This window comes from Echinops telfairi, unplaced genomic scaffold (genome assembly GCF_000313985.2).
Source record: "Echinops telfairi isolate 266 unplaced genomic scaffold, ASM31398v2 ScPeMD7_7412;HRSCAF=8450, whole genome shotgun sequence".
Lineage (NCBI taxonomy): Eukaryota > Metazoa > Chordata > Mammalia > Afrosoricida > Tenrecidae > Echinops > Echinops telfairi.
This window is the reverse complement of record NW_022111312.1, coordinates 13,995,986-14,018,522: the sequence shown is the minus strand read 5'-3', so window position 1 is coordinate 14,018,522 and position 22,537 is coordinate 13,995,986. Positions and strand designations below refer to the sequence as shown.

At 51.6% G+C, this 22,537-nt stretch overlaps 2 protein-coding genes across 2 annotated transcripts in view; both read right to left on the bottom strand.

The window, feature by feature from the left end:
• Positions 1-4,193, bottom strand: part of ATP6V0A2 (ATPase H+ transporting V0 subunit a2) — a 40,788-nt gene extending 36,595 nt beyond the window's left edge. The window contains exon 1 of the mRNA XM_045296727.1: positions 4,077-4,193. Within this exon, the coding sequence (XP_045152662.1) occupies positions 4,077-4,193 (117 nt within the window). The remainder of the gene's footprint in view (positions 1-4,076) is intronic.
• A 2,394-nt stretch (positions 4,194-6,587) lies between these two features.
• Positions 6,588-22,537, bottom strand: part of TCTN2 (tectonic family member 2) — a 25,564-nt gene continuing 9,614 nt past the window's right edge. Inside the window, exons 4-16 of the mRNA XM_045296726.1 lie at positions 22,448-22,535; positions 21,116-21,242; positions 18,281-18,422; positions 16,517-16,582; positions 15,390-15,524; positions 14,059-14,136; positions 12,888-12,968; positions 11,797-11,908; positions 10,965-11,071; positions 9,400-9,556; positions 7,407-7,532; positions 7,200-7,288; positions 6,588-6,778 (exon numbers count right to left, since the gene is read on the bottom strand). Of these exons, the coding sequence (XP_045152661.1) occupies positions 6,669-6,778; positions 7,200-7,288; positions 7,407-7,532; positions 9,400-9,556; positions 10,965-11,071; positions 11,797-11,908; positions 12,888-12,968; positions 14,059-14,136; positions 15,390-15,524; positions 16,517-16,582; positions 18,281-18,422; positions 21,116-21,242; positions 22,448-22,535 (1,418 nt within the window). The 3' untranslated portion in view covers positions 6,588-6,668. The remainder of the gene's footprint in view (positions 6,779-7,199; positions 7,289-7,406; positions 7,533-9,399; positions 9,557-10,964; positions 11,072-11,796; positions 11,909-12,887; positions 12,969-14,058; positions 14,137-15,389; positions 15,525-16,516; positions 16,583-18,280; positions 18,423-21,115; positions 21,243-22,447; positions 22,536-22,537) is intronic.

The window sequence follows — 22,537 nt, the reverse complement described above, 5'->3', positions numbered from 1 at the left end:
ATTAAGTGTGGGGCTGCTCACCACAAGGCTGGTCATTTAAATCCCCCAGCCGTTCCACACAAGAAAGACGAACCTCCCTGCTCCCATAAAGAGAGAGGCAGACAGTCCGGAAAATCTTAGGAAGCAGTTCTATCTGTCCTCTTGGGTCGCTCTGAGTGGGAACTGCCTCCCAGCACAGCAGTGGGCTGGCTTCTAAAACCCAGTGATCTGCACTGTCAATGTGGACATTTTAACAAAAGTTTAATCGAAAAATGTTCCACTCATACAACCCATCGCTATGCAGTGATTAAAAATTAAGTTCCAAGTAGCCAGCTATTTGATTCTATTGAGCAACACATATTTTATTTTAAAGTTTAGGTATGGTGATAGTATTTGGTTGTAAATTTTAAGCATTCTTATCTTTCGGATACTCGACATTTATAGGTAACATTATACTTGTGTGTCTGAAATTTGCTTCAAAGTAACGCAGGGTGAGCAAGGAGAGTGAGGGGCGAGCAGGAACCAAGGGGACCCCGAGTGAGGGGTACTGCAGGCTTCAGGGCACTGATCACAGCATTTGATTTTCTGACATCCAAAGCTTAACCAAAGCATATTTCAAAAGTACTGTAAAAGAATATTTAATAAAATGAAGAAGACTGTTCTTATATGAAAACCATAGGCAATACAATCAGTGTGTATCTAATGTTCTGAAACTTATGTGCACTAGAGATATTAAAGTGATACTATGTAGCCCAAAGTAACCAAAAAGCTGAAGGGCTTATTCCTAGGTACCGTGTTATGGAAGACGTGAACTTATTCTTAGGTCTTGCAACTTCCCGACAATACACATAAATTACTATCACCCTTTGTAAAACTTGTCAGTTTTACATTCGTGTGGAATGGTGTGCAGACAAATCTCTCCTGTGTCTTGCATTGGTACAAGTCATTCGTATAAAACCAACAAACAACTTCTTACGAATCTGCTCCAACCTGAACAGTATGCAACCCGAGGCTCAATTCCTGTTGTAGACATTCTTTTGAAAGAATCAAGCAGAAGCAAGTTGGAGACTCTATTTCACTTCTGCCCGTCACATTCTCATTCATTTCTGGAAATCATCCTAGCCGCTTCCAAGTCCCTAATGATTCACACACAGGCTCTTTCCAAAGATCTGACAATGGTAAGATGAAGCTAATCAGCACTCAAAAGCTGTCTACATGGGATACTTCTCAGAGGGAACACGCCTTTCTCCTACACCACACATTTGCTCAAATCGGGTGTGATAGTTTTGCAAACAGTAAATGCTATAAAAAGAGGTTAGTTTTTAAGGCAGTGATACAGACATGATGGAATTTGACACATGCCATGTCTCTCTCTCTACATCTCACTCACACACACACACACACACACACACACACACACACCCCTCCTAATTTCTCAACATGGGCAGGTTCCAAAGACCAGGATGCTCATGTGACAATTGGTGTTACAGAAGAATGGAGGATGAGCACATCAAATCATAAAGTGGAGGATAACTACATCATTACACAACTGCCAAACTACAACTTGATACAACAGCCAAACCACTGAGAACTCAGGCCCATCCAAACTGACACACCACCTTAAGCCTCACAGCCAGACCTCCCACCACCACCAGACGTGGGTGAGTGTCCTGCACAGTCAGGTGGAGGATTTCTTACTACTGTCATAAATGGGAAACACTGGAGAACAGGGCAGTGAGGAGGTGGGGTAACTTTTTCTTTTTTCTTCCTCTCCCCTGTTGTACTATTTCCTCTCTCTGACAAAGTCTGGATTTCTTTCTCCGGAGGCACCAGTGGAATAAAGCGCCACTTTGACATGGAGTCGTTTGAAGGCCAGAACGTCGGCAAAGTCTGTCCAGTAGCGGAGGGGCTGAAGGTGAAATTCCGTCTGAGATGCAGACTGTTCCCACAGTGAAGTGAACTGTCCCTTCGTTGAGTCCTAGGCAGTGCCCTTTCCCATCCAGGTCTTCTCGTTGGCGGTTGCCACAGAAATTCCTGCCCTTTGAAGAGTTACTAAAGGAAGAGGGGAAAACGGGCCAATTCTGCTGGCAAGAAGCCTGTGGCCAGTGACCCCATGTGGGGGATGCAAGGTCCCTGAAAAACTCCAAGATTCAAGAGTTTCAGAGATGACCTGGAGCTGTCTGCACTGGCACTCATGCCGTCTGATGCATGCACATGCGTGTGCACACACACACACACATTCTCATGCATATGTGCTTGCAAACACATGCACAATCAGTACACAAACGTGCACACACACATATTTGCTTATACTCTGGAAGCCTAGCACCACAGGGGGAGGAGCTCACGTTGGCGTTATAGATCTACTTCTCCTTTGGGACAGACGAATTCCAAGCACACGATCCCCCGCCTTGTGTGACGGCACTGGGTGAGACGGGAGCCTGGGTGGTGAGGAGGACATTTGCTCTAGCCCCTCAGATGGGATGTGGTCGCTCCTGTGGCTGAAACGCCCATCTCCCTCACTGGGCCACAGAATCTTCCGGGCCAGGAGGCTGTGTGCTAATGTGCCTGGGTTGCGGGACCCAAAAGAACACTGGGTGAAACCCATCACCCAAGGGTTTCACCTCAGGGGCCAACCCAAAGAGGACCAAGGTTGGACCGTGGGTGGGGCATTCCCTTTTGAGTCAATGCCCAAGCAGAACAGAGAGGAATTGAAAGTGTAGCCCGCTGCAAATGGTCACCTGAAGACGCGACTAGCAAAATCAACAAAAAGGGCTAGGTCTTCTAGCAGGCGCCTGGCAACCACGACTGCCCATTCTGGTCAGTCACAATAGCTGGGGCCTGACAGATGGGAGGTTCCTGTAGACCACACCTGAGATCCCTGAGGCTCCCTGGAGGTGACTGCTCTGAGAACAAACCCTAGGCGCCTCTGCAGTGGCCTTGTGGCTACATAACCAACTGGCTCCAAAACAAAACAAAATTGAAAACAGAGATCAGCCCCCAGCGCTGGGTGACTTTTAAAAACCTTCTACAGGAGACCCTTCAAGTAGCAATCGCTTTCCAGAGAGGAGAACCTAGGAGGATGAGGGAAACTAGATCCATGGAAACAGAAACAACAGAAAGTAAATGACAATACTAAACATAAATGTCAATGAGCGATTCATGCAGAAATGGCTGAGCAGGGTCTTACACTGTTGTGCACCCTCCCTCTACAGAAAACACAATAAAAGACATGTATTCTTTATAAAGACTAGGTCCTGCTCAATAGTCTGTTGTCTGGGTGTTGGGTCTTTTCCTTCCCAGCACTTAACAAAGTTCAGGAGTAGCAACTGTGCCCGTGGGTCCACGGTCTGTCTCCCGCAGCTACACACACAGAGGGGTCTTCTCCAGGCCCCAGCATCAGGAATCGTGCCTGAGGACAGTTGGTACTGGGCTAAAATGCTTGTCCTGCATTCAACAATCGACCACAGTGGGCCCATTCAGCCGGGAGAAACAGGAATGGGCAGAGCAGGCCTGGGGGTGGGAGTCGAGTTTGTGCCCTCCGCGGTGGAGACGCACAGCGGGCAAGGGAACAGACACACAACCCGTGTTTACTGAGACCGGTGCTGCTACCCCCGGCCGGGCACGGGCTGTACACCGTCTTCCCCGTGTGATTACTAAAAGCTGCGGAAACCCCTTCGGCCTAGGAGCTTCCTCCCAGCACAGCACCAATTCCGGCGCTGTGCCCTCCCCGACCCTCTATGCCAGCTCTCCCCTGGGGGTCACCGCCTCCGAGAAGCCCTCTCTGACTGCCCCGCCCCAGTCCTGAGACTCCTACAGCAAACAGCGTCTGGGCACCGTTGTTAATGTTGACTGTGGGTCTCCAGGCACGCCCGGAAGCGCCCGCGCTCCGAGCGGCCTGGGGGACCCCGGGCCGGCAGACCCGCAGTTACGGGGCCAGGGAGCGGGGGCCGGGTGTTGACCTGGGCACAGCCGCCCCGGAGGAAAGAGCGCGGGGCTCGGCTCGGCGCGACTTCCGGTGAGTAAACTGAGGCGTCCGCGGCCTCCCCGGCGCCCGGGCGGGCGTGGGAGGGCACGGGGCTGGCGGTGACACTCACGTCTCGGAACTGGACCAGGCCTTTCTCGCCCAGGGCGCTGAGGCACTCGTAGGCCGTGCCTGCCTGCAGGAAGAGCTGCGCCAGGCACATGCTCTCGCTCCGGAACAGCGAGCCCATCGCGGCCGGCGGCGCGGGCGCGGCGCGCGGGGCAGCCTTTCCCGACGGCCCGGCCGTGGCGCCGCCACATGAGGCGCGAAGCTGCAGCCGCTGCCGCTGCCGCTGCCGCCGCCCGCCGCCACCGCAGCCAGCGAGGCCCCGCCCCCGCGCCACAGCCGGTTCCTGTTCCGGTTCCGCCTCCCGCTCAGCCCGCCCACCGGCCGACCAATGGCCGCTCGGAGTTCCCGGAGGGGGCCGCGTCGGGGCCAACCGGCGCCACCCCCGGGGTGAACAGCGGCCGCCTTCGCACTCTGCGGACCCGCGGGAAAACGGCCGCTGCCTTGCGGCGTAAGCGTTTTTAAAAACCAGCTGTATTAACGTGCCGTCAAGCTCATGCGACTTGAGTGTCCCCTCTTGGCATTTTTAGTGGAGTTCCCATCACAGTCCGCTTTTAGGGCACGTCCACCAACCCCAAAAAAGATCGCCCGCCGCCCGCGTCCGGGCAACCTGGGCGGCAGACTGGCTGTGCGTGCGCCTGCTCTGAAGACACCGAGTCGGGTCGCTGGCCCCGCACACTAGATAGCCTTTCCCTCGGGCCACCGGAGGCAGTGTCCACGCGTGCATCGCCGGCCGCACGACTCGGTCCGCGAAACGGCTCTAGCATCTTTCTGGCTCCCGCTGCGTTTGGAGCAAGATGCGAACCAGCAACCTCCGCACCCTACCCCGGCCCGCTGCCTTCTCCGAGCCTCAAACACAGGAGTCCCCTCCTCCCTCCCTGACCCCATATCCAAACCCTGGGCCATCACAGTTTTTATTTCTCCATCCTGCCTACTTGTCCGTTGCCAGGGTCAGCCCCACGGAGCACCGACGCCGCCTTGTTTCTGTTCTCCGAGAAAGCTGCGAGAATTGCAGCAGTAGCCCCTCAAGAACGACTTCTGAATGCAGCCGTGAGTGTACTAACTCGGAGCTTGCAGGGCCCAGTGTCAGGCCAAAGTCACTTCTTTTCCTTTTTGAAGCACGAGAGGCTTGCCAAGGAAGCCCAAATCACCAGCCTCTATTACATATCATTTCCGGGGACTTGGAACCAATTTCCCACAAATAGCTTCGATCTCAAGCTAGTTCCACTAATTTCCGGAGACTTTCTGAATCACTGCAATTAATCAGTGGGGTTTCCTTTTCTTGGACAAAAGGCAACGTGCAACTAACTCCCTTATGGTGTGTGAACCCATGGAGATACAAATGAGGGGGGGGACTCCCAAACTTCCCCCAGATAATACACACAGGTTGCTCCTCAGAAGTGGGGAGAGGAAACTTCACCTCAAGTTCTTTGGAAGCATTATCAGTCCCCAGAGAAGGGCATCACAAAGAGGGTCAGCAAAAAGGAGGGAAGCCCTCAAGGGCTGCAAAGGGCTCAGACCCGGTAGTGTACCTTCTCAAATGGGTCTGGACCCACCTGATGGCACACAGTGGTCAAACATACATAGAGACCATATGTGCATTGTACAGCAACCCTGTTTAACGTTTAAATAGTACATGCGATACTCGGGTATGGTGACACTTGGGATGGTGAATGCAACAGCTAAAGTGTGGGGGTCTGCTCGGCATCCAGCCCTGTACAGCAAAGTCCAAGACCATCGGTGAAGAGATGCCCAAATCAAGTGTTCCTATTCTGCTGAACAGTAGGAAAGCGATGAAGAGTTGATTTGAAAATAGGTATCCGATCAGAAGGAAGATTGAGGCAAATCTCTCAAATTGGCCCGGAATACAAATGTTCAGTCTATGTGGACGGTCGGGTTTTGTGTCAACTTGGCTGGAGCGGGAGTGTGAGTGGCTTGGCAGGTAAGGCCTGGTCATCCCCCATGATGTGATTTAACGCAAACAACGTTAAATCACACTAGGGTCAGCTATGGGTAGCCCATCAGCTTTGATTAGGGTGGGAAGCCACACCTTTACTCCAGTCAGTTTACTGCCCTGATGCTATTTCCCTGTGGGTATGGCCTGCTTCCCATTAAGTGGACATGTTGGAAAACCCTGTGTACTTTTTACCAGGTCTGGAGCATCAATCTCTGGCCTGCAGTATTACCTGCCATCCTGGGAGCCATCAGCAGCCTGTCGTCTGGCCTGTTGGTGTTGCATTCTTGCCCCCTCTGCCACCCCCAGCCTGTGACCTCCCTGATGGTCTTGGGTGCATCTGCCCCCCAAGGCTAAGCCAGTTCAGGGGAAGCCTCTCACTAAACATCTGACCAATAGCCTTGGACTTGCCCATTTTCCTGCTATGAATGTATTTCTGTGTGTGCCTATGTAGCTGTGTCGCTGGTTTAGATTCTCTGGAGAGCCCAGCCAAGGTCTGCCCTGCTCCAAACATCTGCCAGCAGCCTTGTTCAGTTACATTCACTTCAATAAGGACATGCTACAGAAATAAAATGTTTCCTTTATTAAGTACAGAGAGGCTGTTGGAAGTCAGGGTCTGTGGCCTTTAAGAAGTCAGGTGGTGGATCAGCTCCGTGCTCTGCACATCCTAGTCCAGGGCCCACTGAGGAACGTTGCGAGGAGGAGGAAGGAGGCCAGGAGCAAGCCCTTGGCAATGCACTGAGAATCGGGCTCCCCTGCAAGGCAACGGACCAAATTCAGTGGCATTCTTATCTCCTAGCTTTTTCTGATCATTACTCAGAACGAGATAAGCAGAAACATGCATTTCAAAATGGCAACATTATCAGTAAAAACTTCCCCATACATTCTGGAGTTCCTGGTGACATTTATCTACTTCAGTAGCAACGGGGCGCCCCAACTCCACAGCACTGCCTCATTTGCTGGCTCTCCCAAGCTTTCTGCCAGGGTGCACACAGTCCCGCCACCTTTGGTATCACTCCTTTTTGTGGGTGGCATTCAAGGCCTCCTCCTCCGGCAGGTTCCTGCCTTACACAGGGTTCCGGCGTTCGCAGGTTTCACTGTACTTTAAAATTGCGTTGACTATTTTCCATTGCTAAGAGCATAACGGTCACCGCTCGAGAAGTTGCTTTACCCTACCTTGATAGTAGCGCGTCAATGGATAGAGCAGCTGGGGCCAACACACCTCATTCCGTCTACAGTCGTACTCGGTAAAATTGACCTGGAATCTGCAAGACATTTCCGGTTACGACCATGATGAGGGGCAAACAGCAACACCTGGTGAGGAAAGGCATTTCCTGCCTCCTGTGTTCGCCTCTTGTCCTAATCACGTCCACCAGGTGTTACCTTGTCAGTGGGCGGGGAAGCTGGGCAGGTATTTTGATGAACTGGACAGATGCGCTCAGAGGGAAAAGGCCGACCTTGTCTTCGCAGGTCAGCCCACACTGGTACTGCCAGGTCACCGACGAGAACCTGGGAGAGAAGAGGATGCTGGCAACACACCCACGACCCGCTTCCAGTCTGTCCAGAACTCCATGGCTGTCACCACGCAGACAGACAAGAGGCTCTCTAACCGGCAATGCAGATTCCATGTCTTAGGAGTGGGCAGTTTCCAACGTGAACCACAGGAGAGGGACTAGCCTAATGGGCCCTCACAGACCCATCACCTGGCTACAGCCAACAACGCTGCCCATCTTGACCTCGCTCTCTTCTCTGGTCACTTCATTCATTGGGGGCTTGTCTCCAATGATAAGATATGAGAAAACAGCAGCAGAGACTACTCCTGTTGTCACTGTCCTGCAGGCCACTGGGTTGACTGGCCCATGGCGAGTCCTTGTGACGGAGGGGTTTCTGGGCTGGAATCTCTGCAGGGGGGACAGAGGGCCAGGTCTTTCCTCCCACTGAGCCACCCGGGGAGTGCTGAACCTCTGCGCCACCAGGGCGCCTTCGGCTGCCGCTACGCTACCAACCATTCTTTCATTCACTTTTCTTCCAACCAGTACCTGAACGTAGTGGACTTTTGATCCATTACTAGAAATATAACTTTCAGTGGCACTCTGGGAGTATCCTGAAATAATCGTACAACCTCACACATGACGCCGTAGCTTTCTGGTGGCAATACTACAAGTGGATGGCCAGCCATTCAGAGAAGGCTCTTCAGGCGCCTGGCACGGTACTAACATGCTCTGTGCCCCTCCCCATCCTGTCCTCCATGCAGTTCTGTATCAGCTGCTTCTGTCTGCCCAGCTTCGCTTCTTTCTTCTGGAAATTTTACCCAATTTCCCCTTGAGGGACCACTCCTCATTCTTGGTTCCCATGGAAACTAAGGGACCACCGGCCTTATTCCCTGAATAGAGGGGTTTGGGTGAGGGGTGATGGCCTGGGCCCAACCAATCAGACTTGATTGCTCTCCCATCAACGTGGTTGGTGCAGAAGAGTGCACATGACTTGAGTGAACCAATAAAAGCGTGCCCTGATCTTAAAGAAGGAGGAAGTTGGTAAAAGGGCTGGAAGCTTGAGATCCCTCTGGAGGAGAACCTCACTGTGGAGAAGGCGAAGCCACTGGAGAGGGAGCTCAGAGATCCCTGCGTGGGTCTTTGGAGAGGAGAACCCTAAGTTTGATATGTGCCTGTGCTCTCGGGAACCTGAAGGATTTAGAGCAGTGGTTCTCAACCCTAATGCCACAACCCTTTCATACAGTTCTTCATGTGGTGGTGACCCCCAACCATAACATTACTTTCATTACTACTTCATCACTGTAATCTTGTTACTGTTACAAATCAGGCAACCCCTGTGAAAGGGTCGTTCGACCCCCGAAAATGTTTCGACCCACAGGTTGCAAACCACTGGACTAAAGTCTCCCTTTTGCTTGAGTCAGTGTGAACTAGGAATCTTTTGCTTCAAAAGGAAAGAGTCCTGACAGGTTAAAGCAGCATCATCCTTGCAGATAAGGGAACTGCCACACAGGTCACACAGCTTGGAATCTGAACCAGGCTGGGCTGGGTCACCCTCGAGTGCCCTGGATAGCCGTGGATTTCAACCCAGTGCCAGCACTACAATTACAAAGCCACTGCTGTCAAGGCAGCGCTGACACAGAGCAGAAGTGCTCTGGAGAGCTTTAAAGGCTGGGATGGTTCACGGACGTAGCTTCATCTTTCTCCCGCAGGAAGGCTGGTGGGTTTGAACCGCCCAACCTGCAGCTCGCAGCACAACATTTAACCCACCACCAAGAGGCCCCTTATTCATGGCAAACCTCTCAGTGCTCGTGAATGTAGGCGGATGGTGCTCTCTGCAGTCTGTAACCCTGCGGTTCTGGATCCTTCTCCTGGAGGCGCCCTACCTTGCCTCCACGCCAACGATCTGCTGCTGAGCCACGCCTTCCACAGCGCCAGCCTCTGCGACGAGGATGCGGACGCTCAGCTGAGCAGGGATATTCAGGCAGACCCCCGGCACGCCGCCCGCAGGCTGGCCAGCACCCAGGTCAGCAGCGTCTACACCTGGAGAAATCTTCAGTCAGGGGTTTAAAAAAATACTCGTCCTACAATGACGTGATTTCAAGAACGAGGGAGCGAGAAGGAATACTGGATACAAAGTGCACTGCTGCTGTTGTAGTTGAGGACAAGTGGGCTCCGACTCACAGCAGACCACGCCCTCCCCGCCCCCAACACCATCAGGGCAGGCCAAAGTGACCAGGCTCCACAGCCCCAGCTCAGCAGGGAGGCGCTGCCAAAGCAGGGTGTCACTAGGGTTTAGGTCACCTGTCATTCAGCGGGGTTGCTCCTCACTAGCCATCCGATGGGCCAAGGTGCCTGCGATTGGGCAGAGTGGGGGAGCTGTGTGGAACCCTGGGGGTAGGGTGGGGAAGACCCAGGAGGGAAGGGTCCTGGTGGTACATGGTTAAAGCCCTTGACCATTAACTGAAATGTCTGCGGCTAGAGCCCAGCAGCCACTCCACAGGACAAAGATGTGGTGATCTGTTTCTATGATGGTTATCTCGCTGCGGGGGCTGGCTGGGAGGCAAAGGGTTTGGAATCTTTAAGGGCACAGACTGCCAAGTCTTTTCTCCCACGGAGCTGCTGGGGGACTTCGAACCACCAACCTATCAGTCAGCAACTCAGCACTCAGCCCTGGTGCCACCAGCATCACAGCAGTACAGCACCTCCCGCAGGCTCGGCTTGCGTGCCGCATCCTAACAGCGTCTCCCCAAGGTGCAGGCCGTCCGTGGTTGGAACAGATTGTCCCGGGACACCTAACAGAGCTGTCAACCTGTACACCAGCCAGTTGTTTTACCCCTGTGCTACGGGGCTCTTTCTCAGGACCCCATTGTTTTAAATGGTGTCACGGTGAAATAGAAGCTCGGTTTTCTAGTTCTCAAGCATGGAATGTTGTCTTTTAACTAGAAACGCACGTCACATGAACTGGTCTTTTTCCTTCGTGCATGTGATTGTGATCAGTGTTCGCTTGTGTGGGGAATCAAGCTGAGGAAGGGAAGCCAAAGAAAGAAAAGGAAACGCCGAGTAAAGCAAACACTTTCACACTGCGCCGGACCTCTGTCACAAAGGCAGCTTGACATCGACGGGTGTCCTGTGAAAGAACAACTCTTCGCACAGCAAAGGAGGAGGACGGGAGAGCGCCGGTCCCACACCACTGCCCAGAGTCCACTCTGCCTCCCCGCTCCCCCCACAGGACAGGGCAGAACTGCCCCGTCTCCCAGGCTGCCAGCTTTACAGAAGCAGACGGCCGTACCTTTCTCCTGCAGGATGCTGCTGGGCCCAAACCACTAACTTGTGCTGAGCAGCTGGGCGTTTCAACCTCTGCACTACCTGTGCTCCTTGGAAAGCCCAGGGCAAGCACCCGACTGCGAACCAGGTCAGCCCCACATTCCCATGTGCGAGGTGGACGTACGTGTGATTTCCAGCCAGCCGCCACTCAGGTCGCTGTAATCGGAGTTGCCCCTCCCGGCAACGTGAGTTGCTTGAACTAAAGAATCAAGCATCTCCACGGCAGCCTCCCTGCAAGGCAGAACAGCCCGGCTCAGCTCACAGGACGGACGCACGGTGGCCCCCACACCTGCTCGGTGGCTCTGCTGGGTGCCGGCCTCCCTGGAAAGGCCAGGAGAGGTGAGTGAATCAAATAAAACGGGGAGCCCGTGGAGGGGACAGGGCAAGTGCTGTCACTGAGGGGGCTGCCACAGACATCACAAAGCAAAACGCATATAAAGCACTGAATGGAAAACTGTAAACTGTCACCCTAATCACAATAAGGCACACACAACCAAGTGACCACGGCAGCAACCACACATTCTCAAATGTCTGCCTTTCACTTTCACAGCTATCTAAGAATTGCTCATTCGTTTCTAACGTGCCACACTCAGGTGGCTAGACTCGATGTTTTGAATAAACGTGATTTTGCTTTAAAAAAAAGCTTTCTCTTTTGAACTGCAGGAGCTGGTCCTTTGTCCGGGTTCCAAGGAGCAGAGCCGACTGCAGCAGACACGCCAGCCTTGGTGTGATGGAAAGGTTTCATCCCCACACAGCCTGCTACGGAGGCGCCCTCGGTCTCGCCGTGGAATCGCTCGCACTCACCTGTGCCCACGTTTAAATGCGGACTTTAATGCCATCTTCAGTGCTGTTCTGGTTGAGTCCGTTTGGAACAAACCACGCACAGAGCGGATGAGCAAGACACAAACCAGGAATGGCAAAGGGCCGTGAGTCAGACACATGCAAGAACCCCTCACCTGAGATGACTACATTTCTGGTTGATGCCGACTTCCAAAAGGCACCCGGACAGTGCATTGTAGCCAAACAAGACCGGTGTGAGCGTTGCTGACAAGCACAGGCCGCGGCCAGCTACAAAGTAACAAAATTGCCCCCTTACTCTTTGTGCTGAGAGAAAGGAAAGCGTCACTTCAGGGTGTTCCTTGACAAGTCAAGGAAACCAAATCTGGAGTTTCCAGAACGGGGATGGCTGATTTGCACGCTCATCCTCTCTCTGCACCTGAGCACCAGCAGTTTACTCTTGACCTGACACTGGCAGGTACTGACAGGAGCCCCAGTGGCGCCGTGGTTGAGAACTTGACTGCTAAACATAATGGGTGGGGTTGGGACCCAGCAGGCGCTCGCTCTGGGAGAAAAAGGAGGCCATCTAGCCCAGGTCGGATGACGGCATCCGGAAGCCTCTGGGGAGGTCGGCTCTGCTCTGTCCTACAGGGTCACTGTGAGTTAGCTACAGTCGCTTGGACAGGAGTGGGTTTGAGTTTGGGCCAGTGTGGGTATCCCCTGGGACTCTAAGAGCATGGAGAACACAGGGTGACAGCTGCACATCCCGAGTCATGCCAGCAATCCCAGCAACCGAAACTGATCACAGGGGGTCTTGGCCATTCACTTACATGCTGGGCCTTGTATGTTTCAGATGCATTAAGAGAACATGCAATCATTGTGTAGGTTTTTGTTCATGGGAGCACTCTTTTGAATGCCAGTGCTTTGGTGATATTATTGCAATCAATAGTTACTGATCTGAACTCCAAAGTGGCTTCTCTATCATTTGGAAGATGCTATTCTCACATCTCCCATTAGCATCCTTCTGGGAACAGACAACAATGGGCCGCCCCAGCTTCTGTCTTTTCCTAATAACCCACAGCTCTCTGTGAGCCGTGAAGGGGAACTATTTCTTGCTTAGTTGAACGTGCAGAAGCAGCAGGAGGGAGCAGAGCCACCTCCTCCCCCACCCACCCCTCAAACAAACCCAGTGGGCTTTCAAATAAGTGGTTCTGCGGTAGGAGTCAAATTATAAGGTCTCATCGGCCGAGGCCTAACCAAACTCAGTTACCAGTCTGCCAGAGGTACAGCGTCGTGTTCAGATCCTTCCACTTGGCATGGATGGCACGGACGGGCTTGCCCAGCTGGTAGCCTAGACAGACAGCAAACAATAGTCAGCGCCGCCCCTTCCAGAGCAGGTCCAGCTGAGCGTACCCAGCCCCGTCCAGTGACACGCCCAGGTCCGCACAGCAGACAGGCAGCACAGCCACCGGCTTTGAGAAGTGCCTGGAGGGAAGGGCACCACCTTCCTTCCTTTCGTTTTGTTTCCAAAGACACATTTTAAAAACAGAACCTGAGAAACTGGGAACAGACATCCCATATGCCCCAGGGAGCCCTTTGCTGGGTCTCTATCCTCAAGAAAGAAGAGTCCTGGCTTCAGCAGACACAGGCACGCCCATGTTCAGTGCAGCGCTGTTCAAAACAGCAAGAAGGTTTAGAAACAACCTAAATGCCCATCAGGGGAAGAATGGCTAAAGCAACCCTGGCACAGACACACCGTGGGGTATGGCGCATGCCTAGAGAGTAACGAGGACACCAGGAAGCAACGCAAGGCATAGCTGGACCTGGAGAACATTACGCTGAATGAAACTGGCCTATCGCAAAAGTACAGATGCTAGATGAGACTGCCGTTGTAAAGACTCCACACCCAAGGAAACAGGTTTTGGAGATTGCCAAGGGGCTGGGGGCGGGGGGCAGTGGGGACAAAAGAGGGCAGATGAATCAACAGGCTGTTCATTTGGCTGAAAAGGAAGCCGTCTGTCCACAAGAGGTGGCTGGTGCAGACATGACCCCCCCTCCAAGAGCATCCAGAATGTGGGGCGGGGTGACGGCTGGCCACACACAATGATTCAGGTGGTTGATGACAACAACCGGCTGCCTTCTTCTGGATAGGACTATCGTTTCAGAAACCCGAAGGGACAGTGCTGCGCTGCCCGGTGGGTCACCTCTGAGCTAGAAGTGCCTCTGTGGCCATTTTGTTACCATACAAGACAAGCTCGTCTCAAAACAGATTGAGCGGGCATCAAAAAATAAGAGAGAGGACGGTATCCCAGAAGGTCAGTCAAGTCAGACTTTAGAGACACACACCCAACCAGGGAGAGGCCCCTGCCACCATCACTGCGCTCCAGGGGCCTCTTACCAAGGTGTCTCGGATGGAGACCAGTGATGCACCGGTGTCTTACCTGGATTTCCAGATAACTCCTCTTGACTGTCACTGTTAGAGCTGACAAATTTCACTGTGAATCTCTGTGTCATTGTCCCTAGATATAAAAGAAAATAAAAATATCAGAGGAACCTTTCCTGAGGAAGAGAAATTCCCCCCTAGGATCTTAACCATTTACTTTGAAGACGCCCTTTTTTTTTTTAGTCATTATATTGGGGGCTCGTACAACTCATCACAATCCATACATCCACTGTGTCGAGCACATCTGTACATTTGTTGCCCTCATCATTCTTAAAACATTGTCTTTCTACTTGAGCCCTTGGTATCAGCTCCTCATTTTTCCCCTTCCCTCCCCCACCCTCCCTCCCAACCCCTTGATAATTTATAAATTATTTTTTTATGTCTTACATCGTCCGATGTCTCTTCACCCACTTTTCTGTTGTCCATCCCCCAGGGAGGAGGTTGTATGTAGATCATTGTGATCGGTTCCCCCTTTCTACCTCACCTTCCCCTTTCCCTCCTGGTATCACTACTCTCATTATTGGTCCTGAGGGGTTTATCTGTCCTGGATTCCCTGTGTTTCTAGCTCTTATCTGTACCAGTGTACATGCTCTGGGAAGACGCCTTTTGACACACAAAACCAGGCTCTGGGATTAGTCACGAACATGCCTGAGAAACAAGCCTGACTGTGTTGCATGTGCTGTGACTGTGAAACTCTGGAAGGAAGAATGAAAGTGGGGGTGGGGGCAGGCATGCTACTGCTACTTGCCAAGGCCCTTTTTCACGTGTAAAGACACTGCTCCGGCCTTTTGAGGTGCTGTTCACTTGTTAATTGCGGGTCTATGCTGCAGGTTGATCCAGGCCCCCACTTCTCAAACGAAGGCAGTGGTTCTCAACCTTCCTAAAGCCTCGACCCTTTAATACAGTTCCTCATGTGGTGGTGAGAACCACTGCCCTAAGGGGTCCCTCAGCTCCAGCTGGCTCTTGGGTTTGATGCTCACAGGGTGGAGTGGCTTGGGGCCCCACAAGCCTCATATTGTCCTCACTTTTCCCCCTTCCTTCACATTCTCTGAAGGATCAGTTTTTTATGGGCTTCATCCTGATGGGTTTCAGTGTTCAAATCTGTATTTCTGCATGCAGAGGGAATTCATTTCCTCAACACATATCATAACCAATATTGTATCGAACTAAAAGTTGGCATGGTCACTGCCTTTGTGTACGAAAGTGGATGTGAGTAAGTGAATGTGTGCACAGGAGGCCCTGGAAGCTGACGGGCGTTCGTATATTTAAAATGAAAAGGTGGGGGGGATCACTTCAAACCCAAAGCATCCTCTCAGCTCCCACAGTTACCTTTCTGGTGGGCATCAGCGCTGGCCCTGATGACTCTGACGTTTATCTCACTGATTGTATTATTATTCCATCTGAAAATATAGTGCTCTTCCACTGTCACGGTCCTGCGTGCTGACCTCGGATTGGAAAGCATTTCTGTAAGAGAGCAGGTCACCGAGTTAAAGAGTCTATGACTGTGGGTTCTCTCTGCTGGCCCTGGCCCTCTCAGCTCCTGGAAAACACAGTAGCACCACCACCTCCCCAGGAGGCCTTCCCTGGTCCCCAGGCAGGGCTGAGCGGCCACGTCTGCACCATCGTGATGCCCCGAACCAGGCCTCGCCTTGTTATCTCTGGGTCCCCAGCACCTGGCTCAGAGCCTGACATGAAGCCTGCCTGGTCAAAGAGCTGGTTACTGAGAGGATTAGGAACCACGAGCTCTCCCTTACAAGAGCCTGCAGCCTAGTCCACCACTGCTGGGTGCACACCAGGCACACAAGACGGGTTTCAAGTGTCACTGGGAAAATGGAATTAAAAGATGACGGAATTTTCCGGGAACTTTTGGAGCCCCTCACTGGTGAGAAGGCATGAATGGAATCGCTTCTCAGCCTTGTGGCTAAGATCAAGGGTAGAAAGCATGAATGGAATCCACGGGTTACATCCTAAAGAAACCCAAACAGTACCTGACATTAAAAACAGAAGTCCTGGCATTATCAGCCAGGCCATGCGGCTGACTTGGTCAGATCACAGTGGTAAAGTTCCCTTAGCCAAAAATGAAAGGATGGGCAAAGGCCAGCCAGCCAGAGGTGAAAACGCTATGTCCTGAAGAACTCTTTCACCTGTGTAAAAACCATGGCAGCTGAGATTCAGAGGAACTGAGCGCTCAGCAGGACCCACGGTCTCTCTCAGCCCACCCTCCTGAGCCTCAAGGCGGGGGTGTTGAGGAAACTAAGTCCGGCCACAGAAGTGACGGGAAGGAGGGCAAACCAGGAGGAAAGTCGTGTCAGAGGGGCAAAGGGGATGCGGTGGGAGAGCCGCAACCCTCCTGAAACTGTTGACACAAATATACTTCATTCTGGCTGCATGTCGCTTGTAGGAAATGACATATACACTTCAGGAGAGATGACACAAAGGTGGCGACTGTGCAATACCTGGAGGAGTGATGAATTCGTCTGCATCAGCTGCTGCCTCGTAGACGACTTTTGGTGTAATTATGCCTGAGGAAATACGTGAGCATCCATCAGCTGCCAGGGCCTCGTGCACACACTCACTCACACCCGCTCTCATGTGCAAATGTAGTAACCACGCCAATGGCATTCCCACTGCTCTCAACATCAAATGACACTCCAGCCTCACTGAGCAACACGGTTGGGTCCCAAACACCATGGGGAAGTGGAGGATAACTACATCGTATCACGAAGAGCAGGGTGACTCGATTTGCAGAAGGCCACGGATGCCAGTGAGAGCCTCCAATCCATCTGCAGGATCCCTACACGGATTAAAGCCCCGATGGCTCTGACCAATTCCCTCTGCCCACAGATGAGGGATATAAACAGCCTAGCTCTCAAGGAATATCGTAAACTCAATTTTGGGAGATGTTATTAGGTTAAAATGTGATACGTGATCATTTGATTTCCCTTTTGAACCATTTTAAATTTGTTCTAGTCTTTAATACTTCCTTTTTTTTTTTTTCCGCCATTGGGCTTTTTCTCTGGTTTGTTGTTTTTCAGGGTTTGGATTTTTTTTACTGTTTTCTAGTATATGAAGTCCAAGATGGGTGAAGCTATAGAAACAGTAACTGGATTCAGGGCTAATTAGGAGCTCAAGCTGGGGTGGTGGGAGTTGTAGGAAAATGGGGAGCTAATAATGAATACAAGAGGGGAGAAAATGCACTAGAACTCATTGTGGTGATGATCGTACAACTCTTTCTAATACGGCTGAAGTATGGAAGCATATGAAACGTGAACCAGATGTCAGTACAACTGTTAAAAGTAATAATAATAGAGGACGGTGACTACAACATTACAAAACTGCCAAACCAGAGAACCATGGCTTAGCGAAGGGGACAGATAACTAACCATCACAGCCCCATGGCGGCTGTGCCCCTTACTGGTCTGCAGAAGGGAGACTGTCGGAGAGTGGACTACTGTTGACAGCTGCAGTCAATGCGGACAGTGAGAGAGCTGTGAGGCTGAGGAGGTGTCCGCCTGAGGGGAGGGTCCCGCCAGGGAGGAACCGCATGAAGTCCCTGGCTGGGAGGGATGTCAAACAGTGTGCACTGTGGAAAACAGCTTGGCAAGTCCCCCGAAAGTTCAATTGCCCTCTGATCCAGCAATTTCCATTCCGAAAGAACTGGAAAAGAATACGGAAGCAAAGGTGGAAATACCACCCACATCAGACGTTCAGCAGGTAAGCACAAAGCGGTCCACGCGTGCACAGACGTCTAAAGGAGGAGGAAGCTCTGACCCGCTACCACCTGGATGCCCCTTGACAGCAGCATGCCAAGTGCTGGAAGCCGGTCCCAAGCACCACACTCCCGGGACTCCAATTCTCTTAAGTGGCCAGGTGGGCAAGTCCAGAGAGCCAAAGGAAGACTGGGGCTTGACAGGGGCTGGGAGGAGGGGCTAATGGCAGTGACTACTAACGAGTTTCCTCCTTCAGAGTGATGAATATTGTTTGAAAATGGATCCGCTGGTGGTTGCAAAACACAGTAAACGTACTAAGTGCCACCAAATTGGGCAATTTCAAAAGGTTCAGTAGAAAAGAACCGTGAGTCTGTCTCGTGGAATGGAAATGTTCTCAAGGAAAGCATCTGCCTCCGTAGGCATCTGAAATGTCCTGCAGTGACGGTGCAGGAGAAGGGACTGAAAGTCTAGTGAGACCAGCGCTCATGGTAGCGAGAGAACGGCCCATACCTCCTAGTACACCGGTTTTGATCTTCACCTTGTGAAAACCCCCGTGTTCTCCGTGTGCTTCCAAATCCACGACGCATTTGGCCTCAAAATCCTGGAGGAAGGCCACGGGGGCGTTCTGCAGACAATGGCCAGCCACAGATACCTGAGGGGGAAGGAAAAGCCCATTGGATTGTGACCACGCATCCAATCATCCAACAGGTCTGCTGCTGTGGCTTTCGCTTCCCCGGGGCAAGCGTCGAGGTGGGGGCAGCCGTCATTTGCTCAACAATCTGGGAGCCCCTGGTGGAGGGGTCACGAAGGAGTAGTATTTCATGAAAACAAAACGCAAACACCCCGGCTGCTCCGGGGCAGCCCTGAGAGCGGCGGGACCTGATTGGACCTCACTTTCTCTGCCACGCCTCAACAAGCAGGTTTTCGTGCACACACACCGTCCTATACTGCGCCCCACCTGACGGCACTTTGCAGCTGCTCTGCTGCTTACACACCCGGGGCTAAGGCCACCCTGCACCGAGCAAACCCATGGGCTGTCTCCCCACAGCTTATGTGCTTGGCCTGCCGGGGGGCTCCCTTTTGATCACTCTCGCGATCTTCCAGACTCTGTCACCATGCTGTGGGCACACAGCAGAGACGGCAGCCGAGCCCCAGCATGTCGGCACCCCGTTCACTGCCCAGGAAACAAAGCACTCGAGGGGCTCGCTTAACTATGATGCTTGCGTGATGGTGGGGGTCTGAAGCCGCACCCATAATTCTGGGGTCGGCCTGCACCATGAAAACCAAACGGTATGAAAAGGGGGACCGTTGGTTTTTGAAAGGGAACGTGTCACCTAAGGCTTCCTAGTCCCAAAATATGTTTGTAACTCTGGATTGTTGTATAACAGAATGATGTGTAAAACCAAATCAGACCCACTTCCACTAAGAAGCTGCCGACGCACAGCAACCTCGTAGAACTGCCCTTGAGGGTTTCTAAGGCTGTCAATCACTGTGGATTTGCCTCATCTTCCTCCTGTTGAGCAGCTGGTGGGTTCAAACTGCCAACCTTTTAGTTTGCAGCAAGTGGCTTAACTGCTGAACCACTGGAGCTCCTTGCAGTGTATGTATTTTTTTCATGCTAGGCAAGCATTGAGCAAATCACTCTGAGTTAGTGCAAACAGTGATATAGCCTGGGAAAGTTCTCTGTGGTCACTGTTAATTTTTTCGTAAAATCAGTTTCATTCAAACCTCATTTTTTTGTGACGGCCGATTTAAGAGAACAGCGTTCGGCTGTGAAATTCTGTTTCCTACTCTGGAAAAAATGCCGCAGAAACTGTTGAGATGTTGAGCACAGCTTACAAGGGCAGCATTATGGGAAAAACTCAAGTGTACATATGAGTAGTCTTCTCGTTTAAAAAAGGTGAAATGCCCATTGATGACAAACCCCGTTCTGGACATCCGTCAGCTTCCCGAAAGAAAATGTCGGCAAAATTCGTGCACTTGTGCTCAAAGATCGAAGGTGGACTACTACGAGTTATCTGAACTATCTTGGAGCTCAGGTCAGAGAATTTTAATGGAAGATTTGGGAATGCAAAGGGCTGCTGCGAAACTTGGGTTCTGACTGACCAAGAAAAAGAGGGTCCTATGGAAACATGCCGTGCTTTGAAAGAACAGCTCCGGAGGGACCCAGACTTCTTTTTTCCAAGGTCGCTACTGGTGACAAGACGTGGTGCTGTTCTTATGACCCTGAAAGCAAGCATCAGTCGAGCCAGTGCAAGATGCCATCCTCACCTTGCCCAAAGAAAGCTCTTCCAGTGAAATCAAAGATCAAGATGATGCTCATTTGCTTTTTTGATGTCAGGGGGACATTCCACCAGGTCAGATTGTTCATCAAGCTTTCTATTTAGAAGTTCTGAAAAGATTGCATAACAGTGTGCAACAAAAAAGGCCTGATTTGTGGCAGAACGGGGACTGGTTTTGCCACCATGACAATGCACCTGCTCATGCAGCCATCTCAGTGCGCCAGTTTGGGGCAAAAAACAACATGCCTCTCACCCCACACACCTGACTCACCTGGCCTCTGTGCGACGTCTTTGTTCTCATGAATGAAAAGCGACATAAAAGGGTAGCAATTTGATGAGTTTGAATAGCACAGATAGCAAACAGATGAGTTTGAAAAATGTTTCCGTGAATGGAATCGCAGATTTGACCCCTGGTGAGTTTCAGAGAGGGTGACCGTTTCACAGGAGTGGAAAGCCCCGTCTTTCTCCCATGCAGCAAGGTGGTTTTGAGCTGCTGACTTTGAGGACCACAGCCCAACACGTGATAACTACACCACCTGGGCATGAATTCACACGGAGATTTTTTTTAAACGGCAGTATGAGTTAGATGAACAATGGTGCTGTCAGTCCTCTCTCGGGGTGGCCCTGTGTGTGCAGAGTAGCACTGTGCTCCAGCAGGTCTTCAAGGTGAGGACTTTGGGGAAATAGATCAGCAGGCCTATCTTCCAGGGTAACTCAGGACAGGTTTGAACCTCTGACCTTCTGACGAGTAGTTGATTACTTAACCAGTGTGCCACAATAACAAAACAACAAACACAGCCACTGACTTGATTCTGACTCCTGGCGATCCTATATCCCTGCTCCTGTGAGGCTCCTAGGTACCCAAGCAAAATCGTTCTCTGTGGTGCCTGAGGCTGTTAATTCTTTATGGGAACAGACAGCCTCATCTTTCTCTCTTAGAGCGGCTGGTGGGTTCAAACTGCTGACCTTGCAGTTAGCAGCCCAACTGAGACCATAATAAACAGTAACAGGACAAGAAGGATAAGATGAAACAGCTCCGGCACATTGAAATATAAGTTATTACCTGTGGAACAGTGAAGTACTCCTTATCTACAGTCATAATTGGATCTCCTTGTTTGTAGCCAAAGTCTGAAAAGTCTTTTCGATCAGCATGCAAATGCATTTCAAAGGAAGAGGCTTGTTTCTGGGAACTGAAATCAGGAAGAGGGTGGTTACTTTTAGCTCCAGTCTGTTAAAACACAATTAGCCATTTACAAGTGCACATATTTTTTTTTACTTTTCTTAATCAGGAAAGCAGTATTTTGCGGGATATGAAGTGTAATCGCCGACAACTGTAAGAACACAGTGAGAGTTCCCACAGGCTCTCCGCTCCTTCTCCCACACCAAAAAAATCCCTACCAACAGTATTGATCTATTTCTTTTAAATGAAGTACAGTTTTTTCCAAATAACTAACACAAAATAAACTCACTGACCTGGTACGTAAACCACAAGCCCACTGCCAACGTGTGGATTCTGACTCACAGCGACCCTGCCCGGGGTTGCCAAGGCTGGGAGTCTGTGTGGGCGCACACAGCCTCAGCTTTCTCTCACGGCAGCTGGTGTGAGCTCAACCCCTCACACCGACTCACTGGATCAAAAAGCCAGACGCACAGCCAGAGAGTCGATTCCAACTCGTGGCGGCCCTACAGGACAGAGTGGAACTGCCCCTGGGGGATTCTGAGACTGTGACTCGTCACTGGAGGAGAGAGCCTCGTCCTTCTCTCACATAGCCAATGGTAGTTTCGAACTGCTGACCTTGCCATCAACGGCCCAACTTGGAGAGAATGGTTGGTAACTCCTGAAGTTATACCACGGAATGAGGTCGATCCATCTTTTCACTATTGGATGGTTCTACCTCTGTTTAGATTGAGCATGTTCATACTGCAAAGGGCTCTTTTCTAATTGAAATAAAATATGAGCAAAACCCCCACAAAAACAGTTCACCATCAAAACAGAAGTAGCCCTGGTGGAGTCGCGGGTGACACGCTGCGTTGCTAGTGGAAAGGTCTGCGGTCTGAAGAAAGAGAAGACTGTCTGATCCCGTATAGGGTTAAAGACTCAGAAACTCTCCAGGGCAGTTCTACTCTGTTCTAGAGGGACGCTGTGAGTCGGAAGTGGTCAGTGCAGCGTGTGATTAGGCTTGGTCCTCAACACATTCTTCCATGACGCACGGATATCCAGGCACTGGGCAACAGAGAACTATGGACGGCAAGCAAACGAACGTACGTAAAGCTTCATGCTAGAGTTCAGGACTGGACACTTCTGGCAGGGAAGGCTCGGGGATACTGAGGAGAGACAGATGCGACCCCGATGCTGGAGAGCGAGGCCCTCCCACAGGGGCAACACAGCACTCACAGGGCGCCGTGGTAGAAGTAGCCAAGGAAGGGCGAGTTGTCCAGGGGGGACTGCACGCACAGGAAGGGGAACCAGTCCGGGGTGTAGGGC